Source organism: Medicago sativa, chromosome 4 (assembly GCF_051527215.1).
Source record: "Medicago sativa cultivar Bolivia chromosome 4, Bolivia_mono, whole genome shotgun sequence".
Classification (NCBI taxonomy): Eukaryota; Viridiplantae; Streptophyta; class Magnoliopsida; order Fabales; family Fabaceae; genus Medicago; species Medicago sativa.
Window position 1 is genome coordinate 71,728,812 of NC_140752.1, and position 25,574 is coordinate 71,754,385.

The 25,574-nt window shown below is 34.3% G+C and overlaps 2 protein-coding genes across 2 annotated transcripts; one reads left to right on the forward strand and one right to left on the reverse strand.

Annotated features, from left to right (window-relative positions):
- BIO2 (Radical SAM superfamily protein) lies at positions 1-4,986 on the forward strand. The gene is made up of 6 exons (XM_085703004.1): positions 1-288; positions 489-668; positions 1,494-1,600; positions 1,813-2,018; positions 3,835-3,974; positions 4,439-4,986. The coding sequence occupies exons 1-6, from the start codon at positions 88-90 to the stop codon at positions 4,736-4,738; spliced, it is 1,134 nt and encodes a 377-aa protein (XP_085559130.1). The 5' UTR covers positions 1-87; the 3' UTR covers positions 4,739-4,986.
- A 3,496-nt stretch (positions 4,987-8,482) lies between these two features.
- On the reverse strand, positions 8,483-25,258 carry LOC146931508 (tRNA synthetase class I (I, L, M and V) family protein). The gene is made up of 27 exons (XM_085703005.1): positions 24,592-25,258; positions 23,708-23,773; positions 23,061-23,204; positions 22,717-22,937; positions 22,466-22,631; positions 21,020-21,130; positions 20,635-20,732; positions 19,324-19,402; positions 18,654-18,812; positions 18,159-18,239; positions 17,667-17,800; positions 16,441-16,600; positions 16,195-16,278; positions 15,860-16,069; positions 14,644-14,769; positions 14,351-14,488; positions 13,288-13,391; positions 13,131-13,194; positions 12,474-12,562; positions 12,248-12,389; positions 11,673-11,736; positions 11,452-11,519; positions 11,139-11,261; positions 9,916-9,981; positions 9,080-9,191; positions 8,886-8,977; positions 8,483-8,803 (listed from the first exon to the last, which is right to left on the reverse strand). Exons 1-27 carry the CDS (start codon positions 25,123-25,125, stop codon positions 8,699-8,701), a joined length of 3,540 nt encoding a protein of 1,179 aa, XP_085559131.1. The 5' UTR covers positions 25,126-25,258; the 3' UTR covers positions 8,483-8,698.
- Positions 25,259-25,574: the final 316 nt, after the last annotated feature.

A 25,574-nucleotide genomic window follows, 5' to 3' on the forward strand; every position in this document is an offset into this window, starting at 1 on the left:
ATTCAGAACAATAAAAAACACATTTTTAATATCCAAACTGCCTCAATTTTGAATTCATTCATTCATTCAGAAGAAGAAGAAGAAATCATGTTTTGGTTGAGACCCATTTTGCGTTCACAATCAAGATCTTCAATTTGGGCCTTACAGCATTATAATTACTTTTCAACTTCATCAGCAGCTGCAATTCAAGCTGAAAAAACCATAAAAAATGGCCCCAGAAACGATTGGACCAAAGAGGAAGTCAAATCCATCTATGATTCTCCCATTCTTGATCTTCTCTTTCATGGGGTAAGTAATTTTACATTACAATTTTCAAATTACAAAACCCCTTTTGTTTTTTTAGTTAAAGTTTTGATTTTTTTTAATTGGATAAGAGAAACCCATTAAGGAAATGAGGTGTTTTTGTTGGAAAATTTTGAAATGGTAGAATAGTGATAAAATTGTTTATAATTTTGCTGAAAATTTGTGTTTTTGTTGTGATTTTTTAGGCTCAGGTTCATAGACATGCTCATAACTTTAGGGAAGTGCAACAGTGTACTCTTCTATCTGTGAAAACTGGGGGGTGTAGTGAGGATTGTTCTTATTGCCCTCAATCCTCTAGATATGATACAGGACTTAAAGGTCAAAAGCTTTTGAACAAGGATGCTGTTCTTCAGGCCGCAGTCAAGGTAGTCTTTTATATTGGACACATATTTGTTTAAATAGCATGTATCTTGGTGTTTCAATAAGGAAATGTATCTGTTATGATCCAAAATATAGCATTTGGATCAATACACTTGGTATAACATATTTAGTCGAGGAAAATGGATAAGTGGAAATTGATCCCAAAAATCAGGTAACAATAATGAAAAAGATAGTAAGGTGGCTAACTGAAATATTCCAGGGATTTTGTTTAAAAGGGGAATCTGACTCCAATGGTTGGTATTGAGTAAAATGATTGGAATCACTCCTTATTTCTGTGAGCCTTATGCTCTTTTGGTAGCAATTAGTCTTATACTTAGGCTATATCATTTGTTATCATTGTGTTCCTTCCCTTTATCATTTTAACAATTGTTTTGCACACCAAAGCCATTGCAATTTGTACCAACAATACCTTCATTGTACTGTTTTATGCCAAGGTTTAGTAAATACAACTTCAGTTCTCACTATTTCATCTATGTTGATTTACTGAATTGTTACAATATCTTCATTTGGAAGACATGTATCGTGTTTTTCGGATGTGGCTCTTCAAAACAAGAGGATTGTGAAGTTTGGAATTATAACCATTTATGGGAAAATTAATCATTGAAATTTTAATAAGTTCATAGTTTGTTATATATGAGCATGTATGTTATCACGATTCCAATTGTTTGATTTTTCTATCAATTGTTACCGTTGCTCTTTACCCTCTAAAGTGCATTCCTTCACGCATGTGCGTATACAAACCATGCATCTTTTTGCTTGTTTGGTGCCATGATTGTTCTTGAATAATATGGAGAATATTTTTGTTCTAGGCTAAAGAGGCTGGGAGTACTCGCTTTTGTATGGGCGCTGCATGGAGGGATACGATAGGAAGAAAGACCAACTTCAAGCAGATACTTGAATATGTCAAAGAAATAAAGTAATTCAACTTCATTTTATTTTTGCCTTAATTATCAACTACTATGAAATAAGTTTTATGGTTTTCTTATTCTGATTTATTTGAAAAACCTAATAATAGGTTGGCGTGGACTTTAATATACACTTAAGTTTTTAGCGATCGCATTTCAAATGAGATAATAATTCAATCCACAGGTAGATATGATAACACTTGGACTATCTTTGTCATTTTAGGGGTATGGGGATGGAGGTTTGTTGCACCCTTGGCATGCTGGATAAAGATCAGGCTGGTGAGCTCAAGAAGGCAGGTCTTACTGCATACAATCACAATCTTGACACTTCAAGGGAATACTATCCAAACATCATCACAACAAGAACTTATGATGAGCGCCTAAAAACTCTTGAGTTTGTTCGTGATGCAGGGATTAATGTTTGTAGTGGTAAGTAATCTTATTTACCATCAAATACCATGAAACCTGTCAATAATTTGTTTACTCATGGTCAAATTCAGCCCGATAGTTATAATATGGAATTTACGAAATCTTTCTTTGATTAGAATAGCAAACATCCGTTGCATGAATCTAATCCATTCTATTCTTTATTCAAGTATCATGATTTATCAATCATATTCATTAAAAACCCTTCTGTCTTTGCTTTTCTTGGCTTTAGACTGAGCAGTATAAACTTATTGATTTGATACTGGGTCGACTTAACAATTTAGTCTTTCTTGATACGCTTGAATCTTGTTTATGTGGAAGTACAATGTTATGATATCAATAGAGAAAAAACCAAGTTATCAAAGTGGAGTCAACAAATCGGTTAGTGAAAATAAACATGTCTCACTTATTAAAAAGATATTGCTAACAGAAAATTGCTTTAAAGAGAAAGGATGAATGATGTGAAAAGCATGAAAGAAATCGTTGAAACTCTCCTGTTTCTAGACCTTTTGTTCCAGTTATCTTTTCTATTCCTTCAGTTGGATTGATTCCATAATACATGTAATTTGCTACCGTTTCATTAAATCAAATTGCAGAAGATCCTTTTACTTATATTGTAGTCAACTTATTCACTGCAGTTAATCACAACCCTTACACAGGGGCGGAGCCACCACAGTGGCCTACTGGGGCCGGTCCCCCTAAAGTCTAACACTTTTTAACACCTCACCGTATGAACAATAGTTATAGTGTACCCCTTTAATAAATACAATACCCCTTTAATAAATGCAATACTCGAAACTTATATATGGCTGTTAGTAAGAGACCTGTGAAGCTATGATTAAAAAACCGAGTAAATTCTCATTTTGGTCTCTAAATTTGCGAGGTAGTATCATTATAGTACTTGAAATGTATTAAAATTGCAAAACATTCTTACTGTGTCTTTTGTTTGTAATTTTATGGGCTGAAATGATTAACAAGAGACATCCGATAACCAAACTAGTTAACAAAAGACACGTTTGAAGGCCAAACTGACTTAGGAAAGACACACTCTGGAATGTTGTTACGATTTTCATACATTCAAGGACTATAATGACATCATTTGACACATTTAAAGGACCAAAATGACTATTTACTCATTAAAAAATAATAGAAATCCTATTAGATTGACACAATAATAGAAAAACAATCCTCCGAGTCCCATAGTGTACAACACACAGAAAACTATTGACAGATGTCTAATGCAATATTAAAGACCCTTAATCCTCCTGATGTTTATTATAATATAATGTCATAATTTTTTCCGCCTATAAAATCATAACCCTTTTTATATATTTTTTGTGGCAAGCTAGATATGCAATAAATATTTTATGTTTTTGACAGTTGCCAGTTAATTAACTACAAAATATTTCTTCTTGGAGAGTTATGAATTTTTCAAACGAGACTAATTAAGTTAAACTGTCGCAAGTTTTAGATCATTTGGGGCTAAAATATCCATAAAAGACTAGTTTTGGGACACATCATATATTGAACTCCTGCTATATATGATATCAAAATAGTCGTGTAGTTGTTATTCCTTTTTCTTAGAGATCCCGAGTTTTGATCATGGTCCCCCTCGAGATAAAATCCTAGCTCCTCCATTGCTTGCATATAAGCCCTTGACTTTTCACTTCAATCCAAAGAAAGTTTGTTCAAGGTCCCAGTCTATTTAACTGTTTTTACGATGAATATATGATCCCTGTGCAAGATAATGTCTTGTTACCAGTTATTTTTTTCTTTCAATTTTCAAATAATAGTTTGATTAGCTGAGAACTGTTTACAGGTGGAATTATCGGGCTTGGAGAAGCAGAGGAAGACCGTGTAGGTTTGTTACATACATTATCAACACTTCCTACACATCCAGAGAGTGTTCCTATTAATGCACTTATTGCTGTAAAGGGAACCCCACTTCAGGATCAGAAGGTGAGTTAATTTAAACTGATTATATGTTAATCTAAAGCAAGAACGAAGAAGGTTGCGCATCTTTAGCAGCTTTTGGGTATATTGCTAATAGAGCTTAATTTTTAGTGGTTGTGTGAATGCAATGTTGAATTGTTAGAGGTTTAAGTGTGTTTTTGGTTCCTGCAAATATACCACCTCCTGCTTTTAATGCCCATAATTTTTTTTATGCTTGTTTCATGTAAAACCTGAAATATTTTTTTATGTTTGAATTGTTCCTGGTAATGTGTGAGACCTAGTTGATGCTGTTAGGACTGATGGTTATTGGTTAATGCTTATTTTTTAGCCATATTTTGATTGGTGTCATCAGTAGTTACCTTAAATTCATCAACTCATCTACCTTACATATCATTTTTCACAAATTACTACTATCATAATGTTTCTAGTTATTATCTAATAAGAACTTGACAACTGTTCACTTTTTCCAGCCTGTTGAAATATGGGAGATGATTCGCATGATTGCAACGGCACGTATCACAATGCCAAAAGCAATGGTCAGGTTATCTGCCGGCAGAGTTCGGTTCTCCGTGCCTGAGCAGGCATTGTGCTTTCTAGCTGGTGCCAATTCTATCTTTGCTGGTGAAAAGCTTCTTACTACTGCTAACAATGATTTTGATGCTGATCAACTCATGTTTAAAGTTCTTGGTTTGCTTCCAAAAGCTCCAAGCTTGGATGATGATGAAACTAATGAGGCAGAGAACTATAAAGAAGCTGCTTCTTCTAGTTAGTTAGTTGGTCAACTGCTCTCTTCTCTCTTTATAGGCTCCCCTGATAACTTCAGATACATTGTATGTTAGGTATCAGTTAGTTTGCCTATTTTTCAGCTTTGAAGACAAACTCGAATAAAACATATGTTAAAAATATTCATTTTTCAGTAACGTAGTTTTTATTTGCCTAATATTCACCAAACACCTAGATAACATCTAATGTGGTGTAAACTGTTAAAATATATATAGTTTGAGTTACCTTTTGTTTATCTGTTTGCCATTGAGGACGTGTAAAATTATAAATGTAAAGAATGTTAAATTTTTTTATAGAAAAGTTTAGGCGAGTTGGCTCATCAGGGTCATGGCAGGTCTCAAGACTCAAAGCGCTGATAATTACTCAATTCCACCAACAACAAAAAAAAAATCTAATATTTTCTTGCAGTAGACATTTTTATTTCTTAAAATAAGGGATAAAGGAAGCATATTAGTTCCTACATTGTTAAAATTTATATTCCTTGTTTGATATATTTTTGGATTGGTCTAGTTTAAAATTAAAAGTGACATTATTATAAGATAATCTTTGTGTGCGAAAAATGTTATTGAGTAGGACTACAGCTATTTAATGTGATCAATTTTACATGTTGTATGTCTCATTTTTATTTTATTTTTAAGGACACAAATATATTTTTTGTTTAAATTATATTTATTTTGGTAGTAATTTTGTTTAAAAAGTTTAGGGCAGCGTGCTTGCAACTTTGGACCCAATATTTTTTTTTTGGAGAGGACACAATAATTTATTTATCATATGCAATTTAAGATTAGCCGCATTGCATGTTTAAGCATATATTTGTTTCTTCAGTGTATAGAGAATATGTTGGTGTTGCAAATTCTGAAATAATGAGTTTGATTTGATCAAAAAATATATGAATTCTGCTCTTCTCCCAACACATTTTGCTCGCGCCCAACTGAAATATCGAAAATACCCATGCGTTAGTTAAGCAACGCAAGTGTTAAAATCTGTGCATCTTAACATGCGTTGCGCAACTTAACTCACGCTGGAATAACATTTGTCTGAGTTAACTCACGCTGAAAATTAACACTTGCGTGAGTTAACTCACACAGGGGTATTTTGGGAAGTTCAATTGGGCGCGAGCAAAATGTGTTGGGAGAAGAGCAGAATTCAAAATATATTTTTTAGATGCACGACAAGTTGGACTCTCAGATGCTTCAGATTTTTGGAGCTTTGACATTGTCCTGATAATTTCTTTCTCGGTTATTATAACAACTATTGATTTGGGGGTTCCATTTGGGTGACATTGAAATTGGTGACTTGGATGATTTTGTCCCTATCTCTCTTAACCAATAATTCTCTCATTACAATCTAAAAAAGAAACAAAGGCCACTTGTCCATGTCAAAGCTTGGAAGAATAAACTAGTACCTACGAATCAGTTTATTTATCCCAACCTTGATAGGGTAACTGCCGATGCAATCAATATTTTTAATATAGTTATTTAGAAACGGTTCGTAGTTTGTATAATATGTATTGATTAGGAGCAGTTAGGCAATAAGGTCATTTGGCTACAACTGTAGGGAGAATTCATAAAAATAGAAGCAAGAATTTAGAAAGACAGATTAACACTCATTTTCTCTCTCATATTTGATGGTTGAGATTTCAATGGAGAAAACTTGAAAAAAAATTCAACGGAGAGTAGGGGTGGGAACGGGCCAGGCCGTCCGACAGGGGCCTATGGCCTAGCCTATTTAAAGCCTAACTCGGCCCAGCTCGTTTATTAACAAGGCCAGGCTCAAGCTTTTTATAAAGCCTATTTAATTAAATAGGCCAGGCTAAGGCTTACAAAAAAGCCTATTAAGCCCGTCGGGCCGGCCTATTAAGCTTTTTATGTATAATATATCTTCCATTATTGATATCGTAGAAGTTTTTTTCTCATAAACTCAAGCCTTCATATGATTGGTTATTTAGTAGTATATATATTGGTGTGATTAGACCTTTGTAAGATTTCATTATTTAGTAGCACATATATTCATGTGCTTTAGGCCTTCGTAAATTTTGGCCTATTTAGTAGTAGGCTTACATGTGTTGCTAGACTTTAGTGTAAAATAGGCTTTTAAATAGGCTTTCGGGCTTCATCAGGCCTTTAAATAGGCCAGGCCAGGCCTCGAAATTGAGCCTATGACGGGTAATAGGCCAGGCTCAGGCCTATAATTTTTGAAGTAGGCCAGGCTTGGGCCTTACAAAGCCCGGCCCGGCCTAGCCTATTTACACCCCTAACGGAGAGAATCCAAATCCATGAAAGAGAGCTTTTGTAAATATTACTTTCAATTCAATAAGACAGTTTTTTTTTGGCTAAAATGCACTTTTGGCCCCCTATGTTTGGCTCCGTAGCAATTTTGGCCCCCTATTAAAAAAAATCACTTTTCAGCCCCCTAACTTTACCCCCTTATGCAACTTATAGGCCCCCTCTAATTTTGACCCGATCAAAGGCTATTATTGAATTAAATTTAAATGGAAAAAATGATAGGAATAATTAATAGCCTTAGGATTTAATCAGTGGTCAAAATTAAAAGACTCAATATAAGATTTATTGTGTCCCTTTTGTCGACTAAACCCCATTTCTTCTTCTATTCTCTTGTGATTCTTTCTAATAACACCCTTACAAAATCAAGTTACACCCAAAAATGACTAAACTTTGTCTTCCAAGTGTTTCCCTCCTATCCTTCAATTCCTCTTTCTTATCTTCTTTCGAAATTGAGTTGTAATCTACCAATTGTCTTTGATATTCAAAAGCTAGTGAACTATTATTTGACTCCAATCCTTTCACATAATCATCCCTGTGTTGTTTGTGATTTACCTGATACTATTCTTTCCTTTATTATTTGACTTAATTCCTCCTTTAATTGCAGACTTGAATGCACCCACATTTTTAGAGTTTCTAATTAACTGCCCCATCTATTTTTTCTTCACCGTAATTGGTGGAGTTTTTTTCTTTTTACGATTTACCACAAGCCACTCACTGTGAGTATTTATTTGCACCTTTGAGTTTTTTGGGTTTGATTAGTTGATGAATTTGTGTTTAGAATTGAAGGGTTTGAGTTTGTTGGGGTGATGAGTTAGGAAGATGATGTTCCTGTCCTTGTTCTAGGTTTTTTATGTTTGTGTCGATGGATGTGAAGGTGATGGAATTTTCTAGTTTCTGGGTCTGTGTTGATGATATGAAGGTGATATTGATGGAGCTTTACATTTCTGGGTTTGTGTTGTTGAGAAAGAGAAAACGAAGTAGTAATGAGGGGAGGAGGGAAAATTAGGTAAGAGAGGGAGTATGTGAGTTCTTTTAATCTTGACCACTAATTTTTAATCATAAGGCTATTAATTATTTCTAATTTTTTTTTGTTTTTTTATTTATTTTAAGTGGCCTTTGACCAGGTCAAAATGAGAGGGGGCCTATGAATTGCAAAAGAGGGTGAAGTTAGGGGGCTGGAAAGTGATTTTTTTTAATAGGGGGCTAAAATTGCTACGGAGCAAAACATAGGGGGCCAAAAGTGCATTTTAGCCTTTTTTTTTTAGTTATGAGATTCCTATCAAATTCACTATTTTAAAAAGTGATTCGTCTCCATGATTAAGTGTTCACATCGAAACTGGTTCACCATTAACATTGACAACATCATCCAAGTATGATAAATAAAATGCAACAAGCCAAAATTGATAAAGCAATAATCAATAAAAATAACTAACACACGAGTCAAGATAATGGGGAAAATTCAAAATTATATAATCTGGGTCCACTCGAGAAGTGTTTATCTTCAAATAAGATGTGAGATCCTCTTTACAGAAAAAGAATAATGACTGCTATTGTCCACCCGTTAAGTCAGGAGTCCTGAGTATATTCTTCGTTTCTAATCTTACAACCAGATAGCATATTATCTGGATAAGAAATAAACCAAAAAGGAGCTCTTGAACAAAACTAGCCAGATTTTTCAGCAACGTAGTAATCACCTACCGTGAGAAACACGTGTTCACCAAGTACCACTTCTGCTGCAGGTTGCTGTTCAATTGAGTCAACCATTTTCTACAACAACCAAAGACAAATTAATGTCTATATTTGAACCGAAACAAAAACAGACAAGAGACTATAACTCAATCAAACAAACCTTTCCATTTCCCTCTTGAAACTCAGACTTCAAATTTGAATGATCTCTTGATAGAAGGTATGTTTGCAAATTGTGTGCAAATTTTGAGTCACCTGTGGCCAATGAAGAACAGTAAGTCGGAGCAACAGGCCACAAAGAACACTAATGTTTGTTTCAACAAATGCATATGAACTTCACAGAAAGAGAAAACAGACCTGAAAATAGTGAAAGAATGGCTTTTTCCTTGAACATCAATGCAGGTCTCGCCAAAGTGATAGAAAAAGACATGTTCGAAATCCCATGGAAGCTCTCTTCACCAATGATAACCTGCAGTTGTTCAAAGAATTTGAAAACGGAGTTACTTTTTTTTTTTTTTGGTTGCAAAAGATGGAGTTACTTGAAACCAAGAAACAAGAATTTATGATATGTAAAACAAAACAACTCCTTCAAGTCTATCAGCATTTCACCTGCATGAGATAGGAAAGGGACCAGAACGCCGGGACAACAGAATTATCAAATCCAGGACAGAATTAATTTTCCGTACTAATAGTAATTATTAACATTTTCAATTTACAGCTCGAATGTTTAATTAGGGAAAATATCAGAGTTCAAGAAACAGTAAGAAAGTTTGTCAGATTTCCGGTAATAATCATAAAAAAAATAAAAAAAAAATAAAAAACGGGTGAGAAACTGCCAATAGAAGTCAGACTGACAGGTTTCGCGAAGATCAGACAAAATTAAGTGCAAACAATAGAAGATCAGTTGACATTTGCAATGGTGTACAATATAGCTAGAAAAGTTAAATATAAATCATGTAATCACATCATCCGACAAGAAATTTTCAATTAGAGCTAATAGGAGGCGGCTTTGATTGATATTTTGTAAATTTAAAGTAAAACTTGGTAGGAGAAATAAGGTTATCAAAGGAACGTAGAAATAAAATAAAGCACATGAATGGGGTAAAAAATCAACGACATTACAAAGCTGAAAAGAGCACAGAGAATTCAAACTTAAGGACATTCTGTCGAGACGTCCAAATAAAACAACTTACTGCATGTGCAGGCATCAAAGAAAATTGAAGCAACGTAGAACCAATAGCCTCTCTGATATAGGATTCCTGCAAATATATGTGATAAACGTACACTACATTAGAAATTTTAAACAAAGAGAAATTAAATTATGCAGAGTGTAAAATGGATACCAACTAATAAGCTGTCCTTAATTAGAATTTAGAAACATGGTTCAATTGCAAATCCATATCAATAATTTTTTTTGGGAAAAATAGCTCTTTTTAGAAATGAGAAATACCTTTTATGAAGGCCATATTGAAGGTAATGCTATAGAATGGTGTGCTATAACCTTTTTTAGGCAGTAATGTGTACATGAATCATATTTATAAGGTGGTTTCACATATTGATGGTAAAAATTAACTCCCAATATATCACTACATATGAGTGGTGTGCTCTTAAAGGGGATTTTTTTACATTAGAATGTATTTGAGAAGTGTAAATGGGAACTCCATCCCCCACACCCAGAACAATACTATCTGGCACTCGACTTATTTTAAGGAATTGGGAATCCTCATTTTTATTATTTGGTAAATTCATTCGAAATCGAAACCTTTTTATTATGATGATGTTGTTTTGAAATTCAGTTGTTTAACATCTTACTTGGCAACTCCATAGTTTGGTTTTATACCGCGATGCTTCAAAATTGAGAATTCTATAATGATATCACTTTTTTTTGGGTAGAAAAAAAGTCAATAGGAAGAAAGCAGAGGTAACCAGAAGATAAACAAGCCTCCTAAAAATGTAGACATTCAACTGTTGCAAATTTGACAGTAAGCTGTTCCGTTGCATATCAAATTTGACAGCCCTAGTTTTTTAATGTTTAGATAGGCCACAAGACATCAATAATCTGTAATTTATTTTACTAGGTATATATTCATATCTTCTATCTTTGTCTGACCTAAATTCTGTCAATATTCAAACAAACAAAAATTATAGTAGACAGAATATAAGTGAAACAAGGGAAAGAAAACAGCTATTTTCCTAGCCACAGACCAATCTCTCTAATCCCAACCCTGATCATCACTGTTTTCATTAATGCAAGATAATTTTCCATCCTTTTATGTTGTGGGTACTTGTGGCCAAACATATGCTTAATAGTGTACCAGGTGTAAGCCTTTTTTTTTCTACAGGTAGAAATATCAAGCAATTGCATTACACAAAAAAAGTAGTGTTTTAAGGCTATTTATTAATATTTTAATTCTACCTGTGAAAGTAAAACCCCCCGAGAGATTGATGTATCATCATCCAATGATTGAAAGTAAACCTCAACTGTGTCAGTTGGCTCAAGAGCAACTTTCTTTCTTAACTTCTGAATTCTGTTAACAATCTGCAGGACACAACTCCATTATAAAAATTATTAAAGAATTTAACTTAATTTCAGGCCTTAAAGAAGCAATGGAATACTTAAATTGCGGTGAAGCAAGATTTGTAGAAGAAAAAAAGTAGCACCCATACATTTTATAAAGAATAAGATCAAGAAATTAGCTAGGATGTTTCTCCAATGGAAATTATTTTACCTCTCTCGCAGCACCAGCCTCAAACAATGACTCGTCATGTTGCAAGTCCAATATAACCAAAACATCGCCTATAACAAAGACAAAGAAGCTGGTCAACAAAAAATCAATGTTTTAAATCCATAATTTGAAATGAATACAAGGCAGCCTTCAGCTCATTTCTATGATCAGCTGTTTCATCACAGAAACAAAGGGAGGCATCATTAGCTATTAAAAATTCTCACCATCTCCAGCAGCATCAATCTCCGTCTCAGTCTTACCATCAGGGCGTTTAAAATCACGGAGAACCTGAAAAAAAAGATAAGGTACTAATTTAAAAGTCTACATTTCGAGGGAAAACCCCACAATAATTGGACGCTTCAAGAAATCACTACTTCATGTTCCTATATATTTAAGACTCGACTACATCTGTTTGTCCCTCATGTCGTTTAGGTACACCAATTTCAAAAAAATAAATGAGGTCAATGTCATGAACAGTCAAAGGAATCATTTTGATGGATATAATATCTGTTTTGAAAGAGAATACTACTGAAAGATGTTTTTTGAAAAACATGATACTGAAGGTTCTCAAGAAAACATCGAGCAAAATTTCAGAGAAGGAGGTGATTATAATACATCAAATTCCCACCCAGGAGTGCTAAACATTCGTACAAATCAACAAGACATTCTCGCAGTAAGGAAAGATCACAAATTATTTGGTTATCTATTTTGGTGAAAAGTGAAGACAAATACAAACTATTTACAAATAGAGTCTACACAAGTGAAGAGTCTTAGCCATCATCTTCAATAAGATTAGCACCTTAATATCAGACCGCTTCAAACATTGATTTGCAATGACGACTTCTCCAGCACTTTCAAAAGCCAAAATACTTTCCTGTGACATTGCTTTGACTTCTTTGGCAACAATGCCCATAGATTTTCCCAGTCTCTTGCCTAACACACTGGGAAGACAAAAAAAAAAAATGGTAAAACATTGTGACAGGTGTAAAGGGAAAACTTTTTAGGAAGCCATACGAAATGCATACCTAAAGTCAGGCTCAGCACGTAAGGATGCATACTTTAACGTATCATTACATGGATCAAGGGATCGTATATTGAGCTCCTCAAGTACATACTGTAACGCAAACAGAGATATCAGAATACAATTAGATTGAGTGGAGCTGAACATTAAAGCGGGAAATACAACTCAAGCATTTTTTTACGAATTATTGAAGAGAGGACACAAGGGAAACAAGCATACATGAAGAGTAGATAATCATTAAAAGACAAGTGATAGAGAAAGGGAGTAAAAAACAATAACCACTTCAATTATTAACAAGAACGAAGACATGAAAAGAACATTAAAAGAAAACATCATATCATATACAAGGAAACTCATAATATGCCTAGTAAGTTCCTCTTTTTTCCATTTAGAGTGTGCACCAAACAATTTTTTTGATATGAAGCGTCAAATGGAGAGAAAATTGATAAAAAGATCGAACACGTAGAAAGACTTCTCTCCTTTTTTTATTTTATTTTATAAACAGACATATCATGAGTGAAATAAAAAAAGAGTCAGCCTAGTCAGATCTGTGAGAGTCTGCAACTATTGAACAGCATAACTGATCAGAAACATCCAGGAAAAACTATTATCATCTGAACTGATTGACAATAAAAACTGCTGAAAAATAATATGTAAGTACCTCCTTCAACTTTCCATTAATGTCAGCAAGGAAGTCTTTATCAGGATGCACTATCACCATCTCCCTATAGTAGAAAGAAATATGAATTTCTTATATGAAAGCGGAAAATGTGTTTACAGACAATCTTCTATGTGTACATCTTTGCATATTAATCTACCTGAGTGGTGTTTTAAGAGGCTTGTTATGACGCTCACGAATGTTTCGGGCCAGATCAATTATTGTCATCATCCTTAAGACACTTTGCTCAATCCGTTCTCCCCCCTGAAAAAATCATACATCCAGACAGGAGATAGTATGTTAGGTAGCTGTTACATCTCTAGAGCACATCTGAAGCAAGAACCTAAATTCATATTACGCTGCAAAATTCAATTACAAATGAAGTAAAGGGAGAATATGAAATCATCCGAAAAATACAACAAATATTAAAAAAAAAAAACTTAAATGAGATAATGCTTGAGAAACATAGCTCTTGATTGTACGCAGATTAGGATCATTGATGTAACCCACATATATCCAAAGGTGAATCAAACCATGCAAAATGTGTTTATTTTGAATGTGTTGCATGTGTTATGAGGTGTAGATCCTTAGTCGTCAGTCAGTTTCCAAAAGAATCAAACAATTACAAATGAAACAGCTGAATTATGTATTCTATTTTATTCAATAATAGACAATAGATTGCCTAGAAGCAAGCAGTAAAGACTGCTATTTATTAGTGTTTATGTTTTCAATTATTTAATAGTACCAATTACAAGACTCTCACACACTCACAACAACAACCAAGCCTTATTTCGGTCAAATTGCGCCAAAATGTTCTATCATAAACCTTATTACATGAATCAAATTACGCCATAATGTTCTATCATAAACCTTATTTCAGTCAAACTCGTTAATTTCAATATATTTCCTAATAGTTTTTCTAGTTCTTCCTCTGCCTCTAGTGATTTGACTATCCTCTATCTGGTCTACTCTCCTCACTACAGAATCTATAGGTCTTCTCTCTACATGCCCAAACCACATAAGCCTATTTTCCACCATCTTTTCTACCATAGGTGCGATCCCAATTCCCAACACTTTCCCTAATATTGTCATTTGTAATCCAATCCCATCTAATCTTACCACAAATCCAAGCAACATCCTCATCTCTGCTACACTTATTTTATTCTCGTGTTGGTTCTTCACACACACACACAAATTAAATAATAAATTATTAAGATGTATACCTTGCCTTCTTCCTCAGGAAAACTGCAATAGTGTATGCTCTCCTCTGATCCATTGCAAGCTTTTCGCATATTTTGATACAGTACCTCAGTAAAGAACGGTGTAAAAGGAGCCATCACTTTACAAGATAACAAAAGCACCTGAAAGAATTCACATATATCAAAGTTCACAACTTCTCTAGTGTAAGGAGCCATCACTTTCAGGACCACTGAGACCTAAAAAGGTCAGGTTGCATCTTATAACATATTGCAACCAATTAACCATGGTATACAATATAAATAAATCAGAAACATACATTATATAGAGTTGAAAGTGCTGTCCTGCAGTCTTCTTCTCCAGTACGACCTTTCAGTCTCTTACGGTTGAGCCGTACATAAATATTTGTAAGGTTATCAAGAAATTTTAGAAGATACGGAACCACCTGCAATATAATTTTCAAATGATGTTAACATTTAAGCAAATACTTAAAATAAGGCTAATTATACCTGGCAAATAATGCTAGCAGAATTATAATAATCTTGGACAGTAAATCTCATAAACAGACAACAATTATAGTTGAGGAAAGTGCAGACTAATGCCTTCTGCAAGTAAATAAATATGAATGAAACATTAATGTAAAAACCAGATGGCATATCAAACTGATAGTGGTAAGGCAACTAGTTCGCCGTTCAACTGATTTGGCTACCAAAAAGGTAACATACAAAATTAATTAAAAAGGGATACAAATTAGCTAAGTAGTAACCTAAAGATAGTAAAACAGCTAACACAGTCAATTTAATGCATGTAATTGCATGAATCCAGATGTTTTTTTGCAGATTCATTGGTCATTATCATTTTTTTCTCCATATTCGTGTTATGTGCAAATACAGTGAAGAAACAAGAGCCAGAACTGTTTCGAAGGATTTAGATATAAATACTGTATCTTTAGACATGATTTAAGATGGGACATTATAACATCGCTTGATCTACATAGACAACACTATTTAAGATGGGACATTATAACATCGCTTGATCTACATAGACAACACTATCTGGTGAGAGAAGGTATTTTTTGTAAGATAGCTGCTTTACTCTCATATAATCTTTCAGGGTTCTAGCGGAGAACGGTGTGCCCTTTCTTTAAAGAAATTATTAGTGATAGGCTTTGCATGGCTCGTTAAAAGAAAATAAAGTTTAGTGACAGCACTCAATATTGGCTACTCTTTAGTACATACAGCCAAAGCAGAATGCTCTCATAATTAAGGTTGTCACTTTCATTTAACTAGTCATCCGAAAGGATTACATTTGAATATATTGTTTCTCTTTGGTGATATGTTCTTGCTGTTATAGGGAGAGCTGCCATGTCTGGTATGCAAGATACTGCAGCCTTACTGCAGTTAATCTTTTCATATTCCTTGTTTTATCTCGATAATTGATAATTTTTGGAAGGATATTTTATCCTTCCCCAAATAGTATTTTCCCCCTAATCAAACATTTTCTATTCCAAAATAAAGGATCAGCAGAAGCATCACCGTATAAAGACGGTAAGCATCCATTTCTTTCCGGACAAAATGAACAAGGCTTTGGATCGCTGAGTCGATCCACTGATCAAGAACATTTGATGACTTCAGCGTGGCCTGATCAAGGAGTACAAAAGGTGCTAGACCCTCAACCTCAAGCCTCTTCGTATTTTGAACAAGGAACCTATATGCATTATACCAGGGAAGAAAAACATCCCTAACCTGGAAAAGATCACAATAGAATACCAGTTGATCAGTAAAAATTAATAGAGAAATTAGTAAGGATGAAATTAATTAAACTTAAATGCAAAGATAGCAAAAAATAAACAGGAATGGATTATACTAACAACACCATAAACTCCTTCCTTCTTGAAGCGAAGTGGCTCAGCACGCACGACAGGAGAGTTTATAAGGTACAATCGCAAGGCATCCTATCCAACAAAAAGAATATCATAACATTGTTTTCATATTGCAAATCAAACTCTCACAACCATAATTAGAAAAGGCAACCAAAATATGCATTTTGATATTACATGCCAATCCAAATAAGTAGTTATGAATCCAAAAAATCATGAACTTTTTTAAGTTCCTACCGCTCCATAATCATTAATAACGGCCATTGGTGAAGGATAGTTTTTCAGGCTTTTGCTCATCTTTTTCCCATCTTCAGCCAGGACAAGCCCATTGCAAATTAGATTCCTAAAGGCAGGCTTACCAAATAATGCAGTAGCTAGCACCATTAGGGTATAAAACCTGCAAAATGGAAAAGCAGAAAAGTGAAATACACAACCATATTTCCAGGGGATTGAGATTAGAAACAAAATCATTGCCAATAAATCCAAAATATTAAATACCACTTGTGCCAGATATTGGCACTAAAAAATAGAAGGAACTGAAATATTTTGCAAAGATAAAGGACACAACAACAGACAATCATGTCCTACCAAGATTAAAGATACAACTACTAAGTTAGAAATAACATCATGATGAAATAAAAATACCACAACAATCATGTATTAAACCTTCCCTGGTTTTAATTTGAACCCAAAACAGAACACCCAAAAATGGAGCAGCATAAATTCAAGATTTTACCAAAATAAAGATGTTGGGAATAACTTTTCAAATCAACAAATAAGTCACAATTAAAGTGGTGAACGGGACTTTATTTATTGGGAAAAATTCAAGTCCCACAGAGAAAGATAAGGCTTGATTAGAGTTTATAAAGAGTGGCACCCCTCACCTTACAAACCGGTTTTGTAGGATGAGTTAAGCCCAATACAAAGATTTAATTTGGCATCAGAGTCTATCCATTCAAGGTAACCCACCATTTATATACACGCATCAAGCCCAATAGTGTTGGGCACAAGGACGGACCTATTCATAAAGGCTTCTCAAATATCTAATAATATGTTTGTAATCGTTCTACTATCTAGTGTGTAGTTTTTTCATAAAATTCTAAGTAGATGTTTATGGAAATATTAAAGAAATAACATAACCAAGTGACATAACAATGATAAATAATTCGATGTTTGCGGATTTTTTTTTTACATCGAGCAGTACATATTAATTAAATCTATATTTGATATTACACACACACACAAGCTCTTCCCCCAGTTCCTAAAAGCTCTGGATCCATCCCTGGTTGGGCGTGAGGGGCGTGTATTGGGAAACACCAAGTCCCACATAGGATGAAGATAAGGCCTGATTAGAGTTTAGAGAGTGCCACCCATCACCTTACAAGCTAGTTTTATTGGGATGAATTTGGCCCAATATCAAAACTTAATATTAATAAACCACACATGAAAATAAAGAAACTGACCAACCACGGGTTTGATCCAGTCCTTCAGCAACAAAATGGCCAGGAAAATTCTTCTCAAACAGCTCAACATTTTCAAAAGGATAATGGATATACGCATAAGGCATGGACCCGCTTTCGAACCAGCAGTCGAAAACCTGAAACATGAAATAATTGGTCCGTAACAAAGAACAATGCCTTTAGCTACTACTGTATTCTCATAGACTAAGTATAAAAATATCTCTAGTTTTTTATTTTAGAGTTATCCTTTCACGCTGGTGAAGATTTTTGACATGATTTGACAGTCAATGAAGTTTTCTATAAATAAATTCTATCTGTAAAATCAATTTTCAATTAGACGTGATAATGATCCTTAGGTCAACTTAGCCAATGCTAGATAGCATTTCAGTTTTGACAACTTGAAAAATTAAATAAACAATACAAAACCATGACTGGAAGACTATGAAACAGTTGGGTAACAAAATTGCTAAAGAACTATGAATAGGTAATTTTTACGTCATCAACGCGTCGAAGTACACGGCCACTTTCATGTTGAATTGTAATATGATCAATGTTGTGCCGATGAAGGTCAGTCACCTGTAGAAACCATTACAAAGGGATCAGTGACATTATTATCAGTAGTCTAGCAAAAGTATTTATGAGAGCTCATAAAACAAATAGAACAATCATTTTAACAAAACTTATAATAGTTGAAACGAACTTGAATAGGAAAGAGCCACTTTGGAGTATGTATATATCTCTCTATTGCAATTCTCAAAGAACTTTTTTTGGGTTTAAACATATTATCTTAGTAATTCTGTAGCATCACAAAGAAAATATTATAATTAACTAAGTTGGAAAGTAAATTGCAAAAACCACATCCTTTGCATTTTACCAAAAATGGAAGGAAGAATCAGAATATGTTGAACTGTGTCGAATTCATGCAAAACAAAATAAATAACAATGACAAGAATCATACACAATTTCAAAAGGGGAACAGAAGATTCTAACCTTTACACCTGAAAGCTTTTCAAGTTTTGCAACAGAATCTATGACAACTATTACTTGCTCATCCTCACTAATCCATAAAGGGAGAGGGGTCCCCCAAAATCTACTTCGACTAATTGCCCAATCTCTTGCATTTTCCAGCCAATTGTGAAACCGCTTATCCTGCAACGCGTAGGAATATAGGAACATTTAAGTTTTCTTCCAGTGCCATTTTTAGCCCTAAGAGATGTTATTTGGATAAAGTGGCATGTATTGACACCATCAGGTGTTCTGTGCCTGAAATTTTTATGGATATTCCAGGAACTGAATATCTTTTCAAAATTGTCCGCACTTATTATGTTCCTTATTTCCTAGTTTCTCATATATATATAGTATCCTCCATACTGGATTATTCCCCCACACTCCATAACAAACATTTACATTTAACAAGTTTGTTATAGAAAACAGTAACCCATTTCAACTACTAACAAGTCAACTTATAATTAATAATATATTCACATATTCTTTAAGGACAATAAAGAAATAAACTTCTAATAAAAATTATTTTTTATATTCTTAAGTTATAATAGTAACACTGGACTGGTAAAAAAAATAGGAAATAGTAGAAACAAGATCAAAATGTAAGTAAACAATCAAGGAGAATAAATTGTGATGAAGCGGAAGACTGTTGTACCTTGACAAAATCAGGGACCCAGTACGTCTGTTTATTGTTTTCCAACAATTTCTCTTTCAGCGACTCCACTTTAACAAACCTATAGAGAAATAGCATGACAATTTTGGGATGAATTAAAAAATAGACTCATACTATATCCAGCACCATACTTCATAAAATTACATCGAAAGTAAAAAAGGGTGCGAAGTAGTTATCACTGGAAAGATATCAACATTAAAATGGACAAATAAGATTCAATATTAGATAATCAAAAACCAGGAAAACCTATTGGCATAACATGGTTACTTAAAAAATTATCAGATTATGATTATTGACAAAAGAACTGCACATTTATCCGAAGAAAATGTTCAAGTCCTAAAACCACGGAAAACATTAAAATGTAAGAACAGAACTTCAAAAAGAATCTGAAAAAATAGAACTTCACAGAAGCCTGAGATCAGAAAGCCTTTTCTTTACAGTTTTTTTTTTTTTTGCAAGCACAAATGCAAATGACACAGAAGTTGGGACGAACCAATGCTTCATCATGAGCAAAATAGGAACTGCAAGAGCTGTGGTAAGGAAGTTTAAAAAGATTAATTGTTTGAGGTAAAATGAGACAGGGTAGTATTATTGGATCTGAAAATACCAAATCGAGGCTGCGCTGTGTCAGTAGACAGTATGGTGTGTTTCTTTGCTAATTTGCTTGAAATGTTGCTGCAGTGTTTATTATTTTGTAAGGCCTGTTTATTTACTTTTCCAATATGTGCTTTTAAACTATTCTTCTTTTTTAAACAAATAATTGTATCAGAACTTGTTGCCACACCAGCTTAGTGTTAACTAGATTAGCAGCTATGAACCATTGAAAAGCAAATACAACATGTAAGATAAAAAAGATTACAGCTGAAGCAAAAAACAACAATTAACTATCAAACAAGCCACAACATGGATGCAACATCAATTTTAGGATAACAACTTTTTACCAGCATTACCCATTATGACACAAAGGACATGTCTAATGTATACCAAAAGTGATGGTAATACTGAAGTAATAATATCCAGAATTATTTGAAAGTAATAATATCCAGAATTATTTGAATTTTTAATATCACATTCCATACAAGAGGAGAAAAAAAAGTGAACACATGCAAGATTTGCAATTTTTGTTCCTTGTTCAATTAGGACATGAAAGTAAATCATAGGTAACACATAGATGAAATTTTATGATGAGAACATGTTAAACTAGACTAGGCCCAACAAGCAAAATTGACTCATATAGCTAAATAGCTAAATACGAAATAGTCCATAGTTAGAATTTTGGTCAAATATGCTTACCAGCTTGGAACAGCTCTGTAAATGAGTGGGGTGTCAGATCTCCAGCAGTATGGATAAGAATGTGTAAAAGCTCCAGACTTAACTAGCCTACCCTTTGCCTAAGGAAAGATGAAACAGGAAAAGAAAATGATTAAAATAATCCAATTACTTGGTGCCAGAGCAAAACATATAGTCAACTTCTATTGAATGGTCTCTACTCATGCTCTAATATATATATCCTTGGTAAATTAGGAGTTTTGTACTAGGGTTCCTAAATATGACAGTACCGACTGAAAAAATGTGGGGAAAAGACATTCACCGAGACATGGCAACATATTATATAAAATCAGCAGTGCATGTACGGTAAATTACTCCAAATTAGTAAAGGATTTTATGTGCAACATACCTTCACTGCTTCAATGATATCCTTGTCGGCTTGTTTGATATAGCACCCACTGAAGTCGGTAATTTTTTCAGTAAAGCAGCCATCATCATCAACAGCTACAACAAGTTTATCCTACAAGCAATTGAGTTGTGGTATTGGGAAGGGATAGTATGCATCATTAAAAAACTGACAAATCTACAAAATTACAAGAGAAACAAGAATGCAACTACGGGACAATAATTCAATAGCATACTAGCACTGCAGCATTTTATTTTATTTAGACCCTGGAGCATCTTCGATAGGCAGATAAATAAACAAGAAAGGAAGTTCAGAAGTAGCACACTATATAAGCGGATGACACACCTACCTATTAGGATCCGGCTAGTCTAAAGGGAGCAACTCACTTTAGAGTGTAAAGTAGGCAATATCAACTGTTAATTAACAAATTAAAGGCATATATTGTAGGTAGATCATAATTATGAGTTTGTTACAATAACAACTCGTTAATTAACAAATTAAAGGCATATATTGTAGGTACATCATAATTATGAGTTTGTTACAATAACAACCCTCGATTTTCTTACTTTACACTTTACTCGCTTTAGAGGACCCTTGCCCTACCTATTTAGTCAATGGCAGATAGCGACCGACCCCATAACACTATAACGGTATGGCCGCTACGTCGAAGTTTAGAGAAACAATACATGTAGTTTTTACCATAAAACAAAGCTAAACAACAGAAGAATACACAACATTGAAGACGTATTCATAATACTCAAAGTTCAAAGATCATTGTTACCAATTTTAGTCTCCAAGGCCTAAAATCACCCGTGTAAGCATTTAATATGAGGAAAATGCTAAAGAGTGCTTTTATGGCACTTGTTACGAAAACAAATTAAGAAACGGAGGGAACAACTATACGTTAAGGGCAAATAACAACTATTTTAAGGCAAAAGGACCAAAAAGTCTAAAAGGTTCAGGAGTTTCCTGGGTTTTCAATGTTGTGGCCGCTCTTGGTGGCACTACAACAGCTACTTAAAATCGCAACGCGGCGGGGTTTTACGTAGAGCTTAGTCGCTTCTATGCTACACCGATATAGTAATTAGGTTTTTAAATTAGGTCTTAGTTATTAGGTTTTTAAATTAGGTCTAACTCATCCTTACAAAACCGGCTTCTAAGATGAGGGGTGCCTCTCTTTATAAACTCTTTTCTGGCTTTATCTCTTTTCAATGTGGAACTTGGATTTTTCCCAATAATGGTGGCCACTTCGGCCGATATTGAGTTCAGAGGCACCAACATACATGAATCAATCATCCCTAGGATCAGAAGAAAAATATAAATGTGAAGATACAAGGCGGAGATTTATAACATCACTTCGCACTATTCACAATGAAGTACTACGCCACTCTAACTGAAGTACTAATCCCAGTTATTGTAAAATTAATATAAATTCTTAGAAGTACATACCTTGGTAAGGATTTGATTGTCAATGCAAACACGAAAATCATCTTCACCAAAAGCAGGGGCACAATGGACAATGCCAGTACCACTATCATCAGTTACATAATTGTCGGCAACAACTCTAAAAGCCGTATCAGATAACTCTGTAAAGTAATCAAATAATGGTTCATACCTGCAGAACATGTCACCGTATGAATTTCAAAACTCAAAATAACCCATAAGCAAAATGTCATTATACGAGTCATAAAACAACTCACTTCATCCCCACTAATGAAGCCCCTGAGAATTTCTCCAGCACATCAAAAGAATCTAATACATTATCCGTCTTTCCACTTGAATTTCCTTTGGTCTTTGCATTTTTAGGGACACTAACTGAGCTATTAGCAACAGCCTCTTTAGGTTTATCCTTTGGGTTATGGAGTGTAGACAGACGAGATTCAGCAACTATATAAACTTTACCCGTATACTTATTGCGTACCTGATTTCATCGACTCAAAAAATTAGGGTTCAAGTAACAAGAATGTGTGGAAAAGAAAAGGGGCCAATCAAAGAAGTGTGCTTGTACATACACACTTATATTTCTGCCCATGATTTAACTGACCTTCAAATAGGTAAAATTGGCATTGACACACAAAGCAAGGTTGCTAGGAAGAGTCCATGGTGTTGTGGTCCAAGCCACAAAAGATGCACCATGTTGATCGCCCAACACCGGAAATGCCATGTACACTTCAGGATCAGATACATCCTGTGCCAATTTAGAATATTAGATATTAGTCCGCAGCAAATGTATGTCAATATCCAATGTATGTCTTCGAATGGACATTTGCAAACGTGATTTTCAATGTAAAATCGATTTTAGAAAATTGATTTTGAAATTAAGTTATTAGTGTTTGAATATCTTTATTCTAAAATCAATTAAAACTTAATGCAAAATTTCCAACCAAAAACCATGTTTAATTACTTCTAGTCAAACCATGTTTAATTACTTCTAGTCAAACCAAGGTCTGAAGACAGGGTAATTCTACTTCAAAACCACCAAACATCTAAAAAAAAGGTCAAAATCAATTTTGTCACTCTAAACTCACTTTTTCCTATTACATTACAATAGAAACAAAGCATATTAATCAAGTAATAACAAAACAGATATAAACAATACATTCCAAATATTCATAACCACGACTAATAATCCATCAACCAAACATGAAACAAAAACAGGTAAAAACTCGCAAAAAGAGCGAAATCACTAACCTTATAGTTCTGACCAGCCTCAAAATTAGACAGCGGGGTTTTACAACCAGTACTGTATGGCATAACCTACAACAACAAACTCACAATCAAATGCAGTTATTGAACTTCTATAAGACTAAATGCCTGCTTGGATTGGCTTAATCGAGCTTATTGACATGAACATTTGTGAGACTATTAGGGAGAACTTGCGAAAACAGCTTAAGACATGTTCAAAATCTGTTTCAAGCTTATTTCCGCAAGCTCTCCAGAATAACCTGTGAAAACATCTTATAGCTTATAAGAACACCGCCTGTTTGGGTTGACTTATTTGACCTTATCTACTAACATAAGTTTTGTGAGATTGTTTGGGAGAAATTACGAAAGCAGCCTATGACAATTTTTATATGCTCTTTTCAACTTATTTTCATAGATTCTCCAATATAGCTTATAAAAACAACTTATAGCATCTATAAAAACAATTTAATGTTGTCTTATCTTTTGCTATAAAAATAGCTTAGACAAGCTTATTCATAAGCGCTTATCATGATATAAGCACCTGTGCCTTAAGCTACATATAAGTGGTTTACCCAATCCAACCTACAGTGTATGAAATAGCTTATAATAAGTGTCCAAATGTGGTAAGTGTTTACGCTATAATCTACAAATTAAGAAAATGACATAATTGAATGCAATCACATGTGTCACTAACACAGGCATGACACTTGCATGTCAACACTGGTGATAATATGAGAAAATGACATAATTGAATGTAATCACATTTGTGGACACCGACGCGTATTTTCAATCAGAAGTGTCAGTGCTACGTATTTACGCTATAAGCTATCAATTAAGCTGTTTATCCAAACAGATCCTATAATACAACAGTAATAGTAAATTAAGACTACCTTGAAACCCTTGTAAACAAGATCCTTAGCATAAAGCTGACCAAAAACCCACCACACTGATTCCATAAAATTCAAATCCATAGTTTTATAATCATTCTTAAAATCAATCCATCTTCCAGTCCTAGTAATCACATTCTCCCAATCTTCAACATATCTCGTAACAATACTCCTACACTCTTCATTATAAACCCCAATCCCTAACTTAAGCACATCTTCCCTCTTCTTAATCCCTAATTTCTTATCGATCTCGTTTTCGACCGGTAAACCATGACAATCCCAACCGAATCGGCGCGTGACATGATGACCGGTCATGGACTGGTAGCGCGTGACGATGTCTTTGATAGTTCCGGCGAGGATGTGGCCGTAGTGAGGGAGACCGGTGGCGAAGGGTGGACCGTCGTAGAAGATGTATTCGGGTTTGTCTTTGGTTCGTGAGAGCTGTGTGTGGAATGCATCGATGTTTGACCAGAATGAGAGGATTGCTTCTTCTTGCTTTGCGAATGCGAAGTCTTTGCTTTCGCAAACGTCTTCCATGGTTGATTGATGAATTCTGAACTCTGATTCGATTCGATTCGATTCGATTGGTTTAGGGTTTTGAGAAACGGAGGAAGTAGAATTCAGCCGCCGCTGAGGTCTGAACTCGTAGCTTTTGAGAGTGAGATAGTATGAGTATCAGGGTTTTGCAGCTTCTACAGTTTATCAATATTACACTCGTGCGATGCACGGGTCAATTTCATAGCTTTTTCTTTGTTAATTATTGTTTAAATACATAATTTAAAAGATATTCATGTGGTTTTTTATTACAAGAAGATTTGAAGAGTTGGTTCAACATATCTCAAAACTCAAAAGTGTTTATAGAGATTACTCCAATTACTCCAATGTATTTCTTTGGAGTATTTATTAAAAATGTTTTCATATCGTCGGTTAGGGTTGAACTTACAGTCTTATAAATGAGTCAACTCTTTATTAACTGAAATTTGAAC

Coding starts and splice junctions, on each gene's coding strand:
- BIO2 (XM_085703004.1), top strand. CDS start 88: ATGTTTTGGTTGAGACCCATTTTGCGTTCACAATCAAGATCTTCAATT. Junction 289..488: donor TTGATCTTCTCTTTCATGGG/GTAAGTAATTTT, acceptor GTGATTTTTTAG/GCTCAGGTTCATAGACATGC. Junction 1,601..1,812: donor GAATATGTCAAAGAAATAAA/GTAATTCAACTT, acceptor TTGTCATTTTAG/GGGTATGGGGATGGAGGTTT.
- LOC146931508 (XM_085703005.1), bottom strand. CDS start 25,125: ATGGAAGACGTTTGCGAAAGCAAAGACTTCGCATTCGCAAAGCAAGAA. Junction 11,262..11,451: donor AGGCTGGTGCTGCGAGAGAG/GTAAAATAATTT, acceptor TGTGTCCTGCAG/ATTGTTAACAGAATTCAGAA. Junction 8,804..8,885: donor TTCAAGAGGGAAATGGAAAG/GTTTGTTTGATT, acceptor TGGTTGTTGTAG/AAAATGGTTGACTCAATTGA.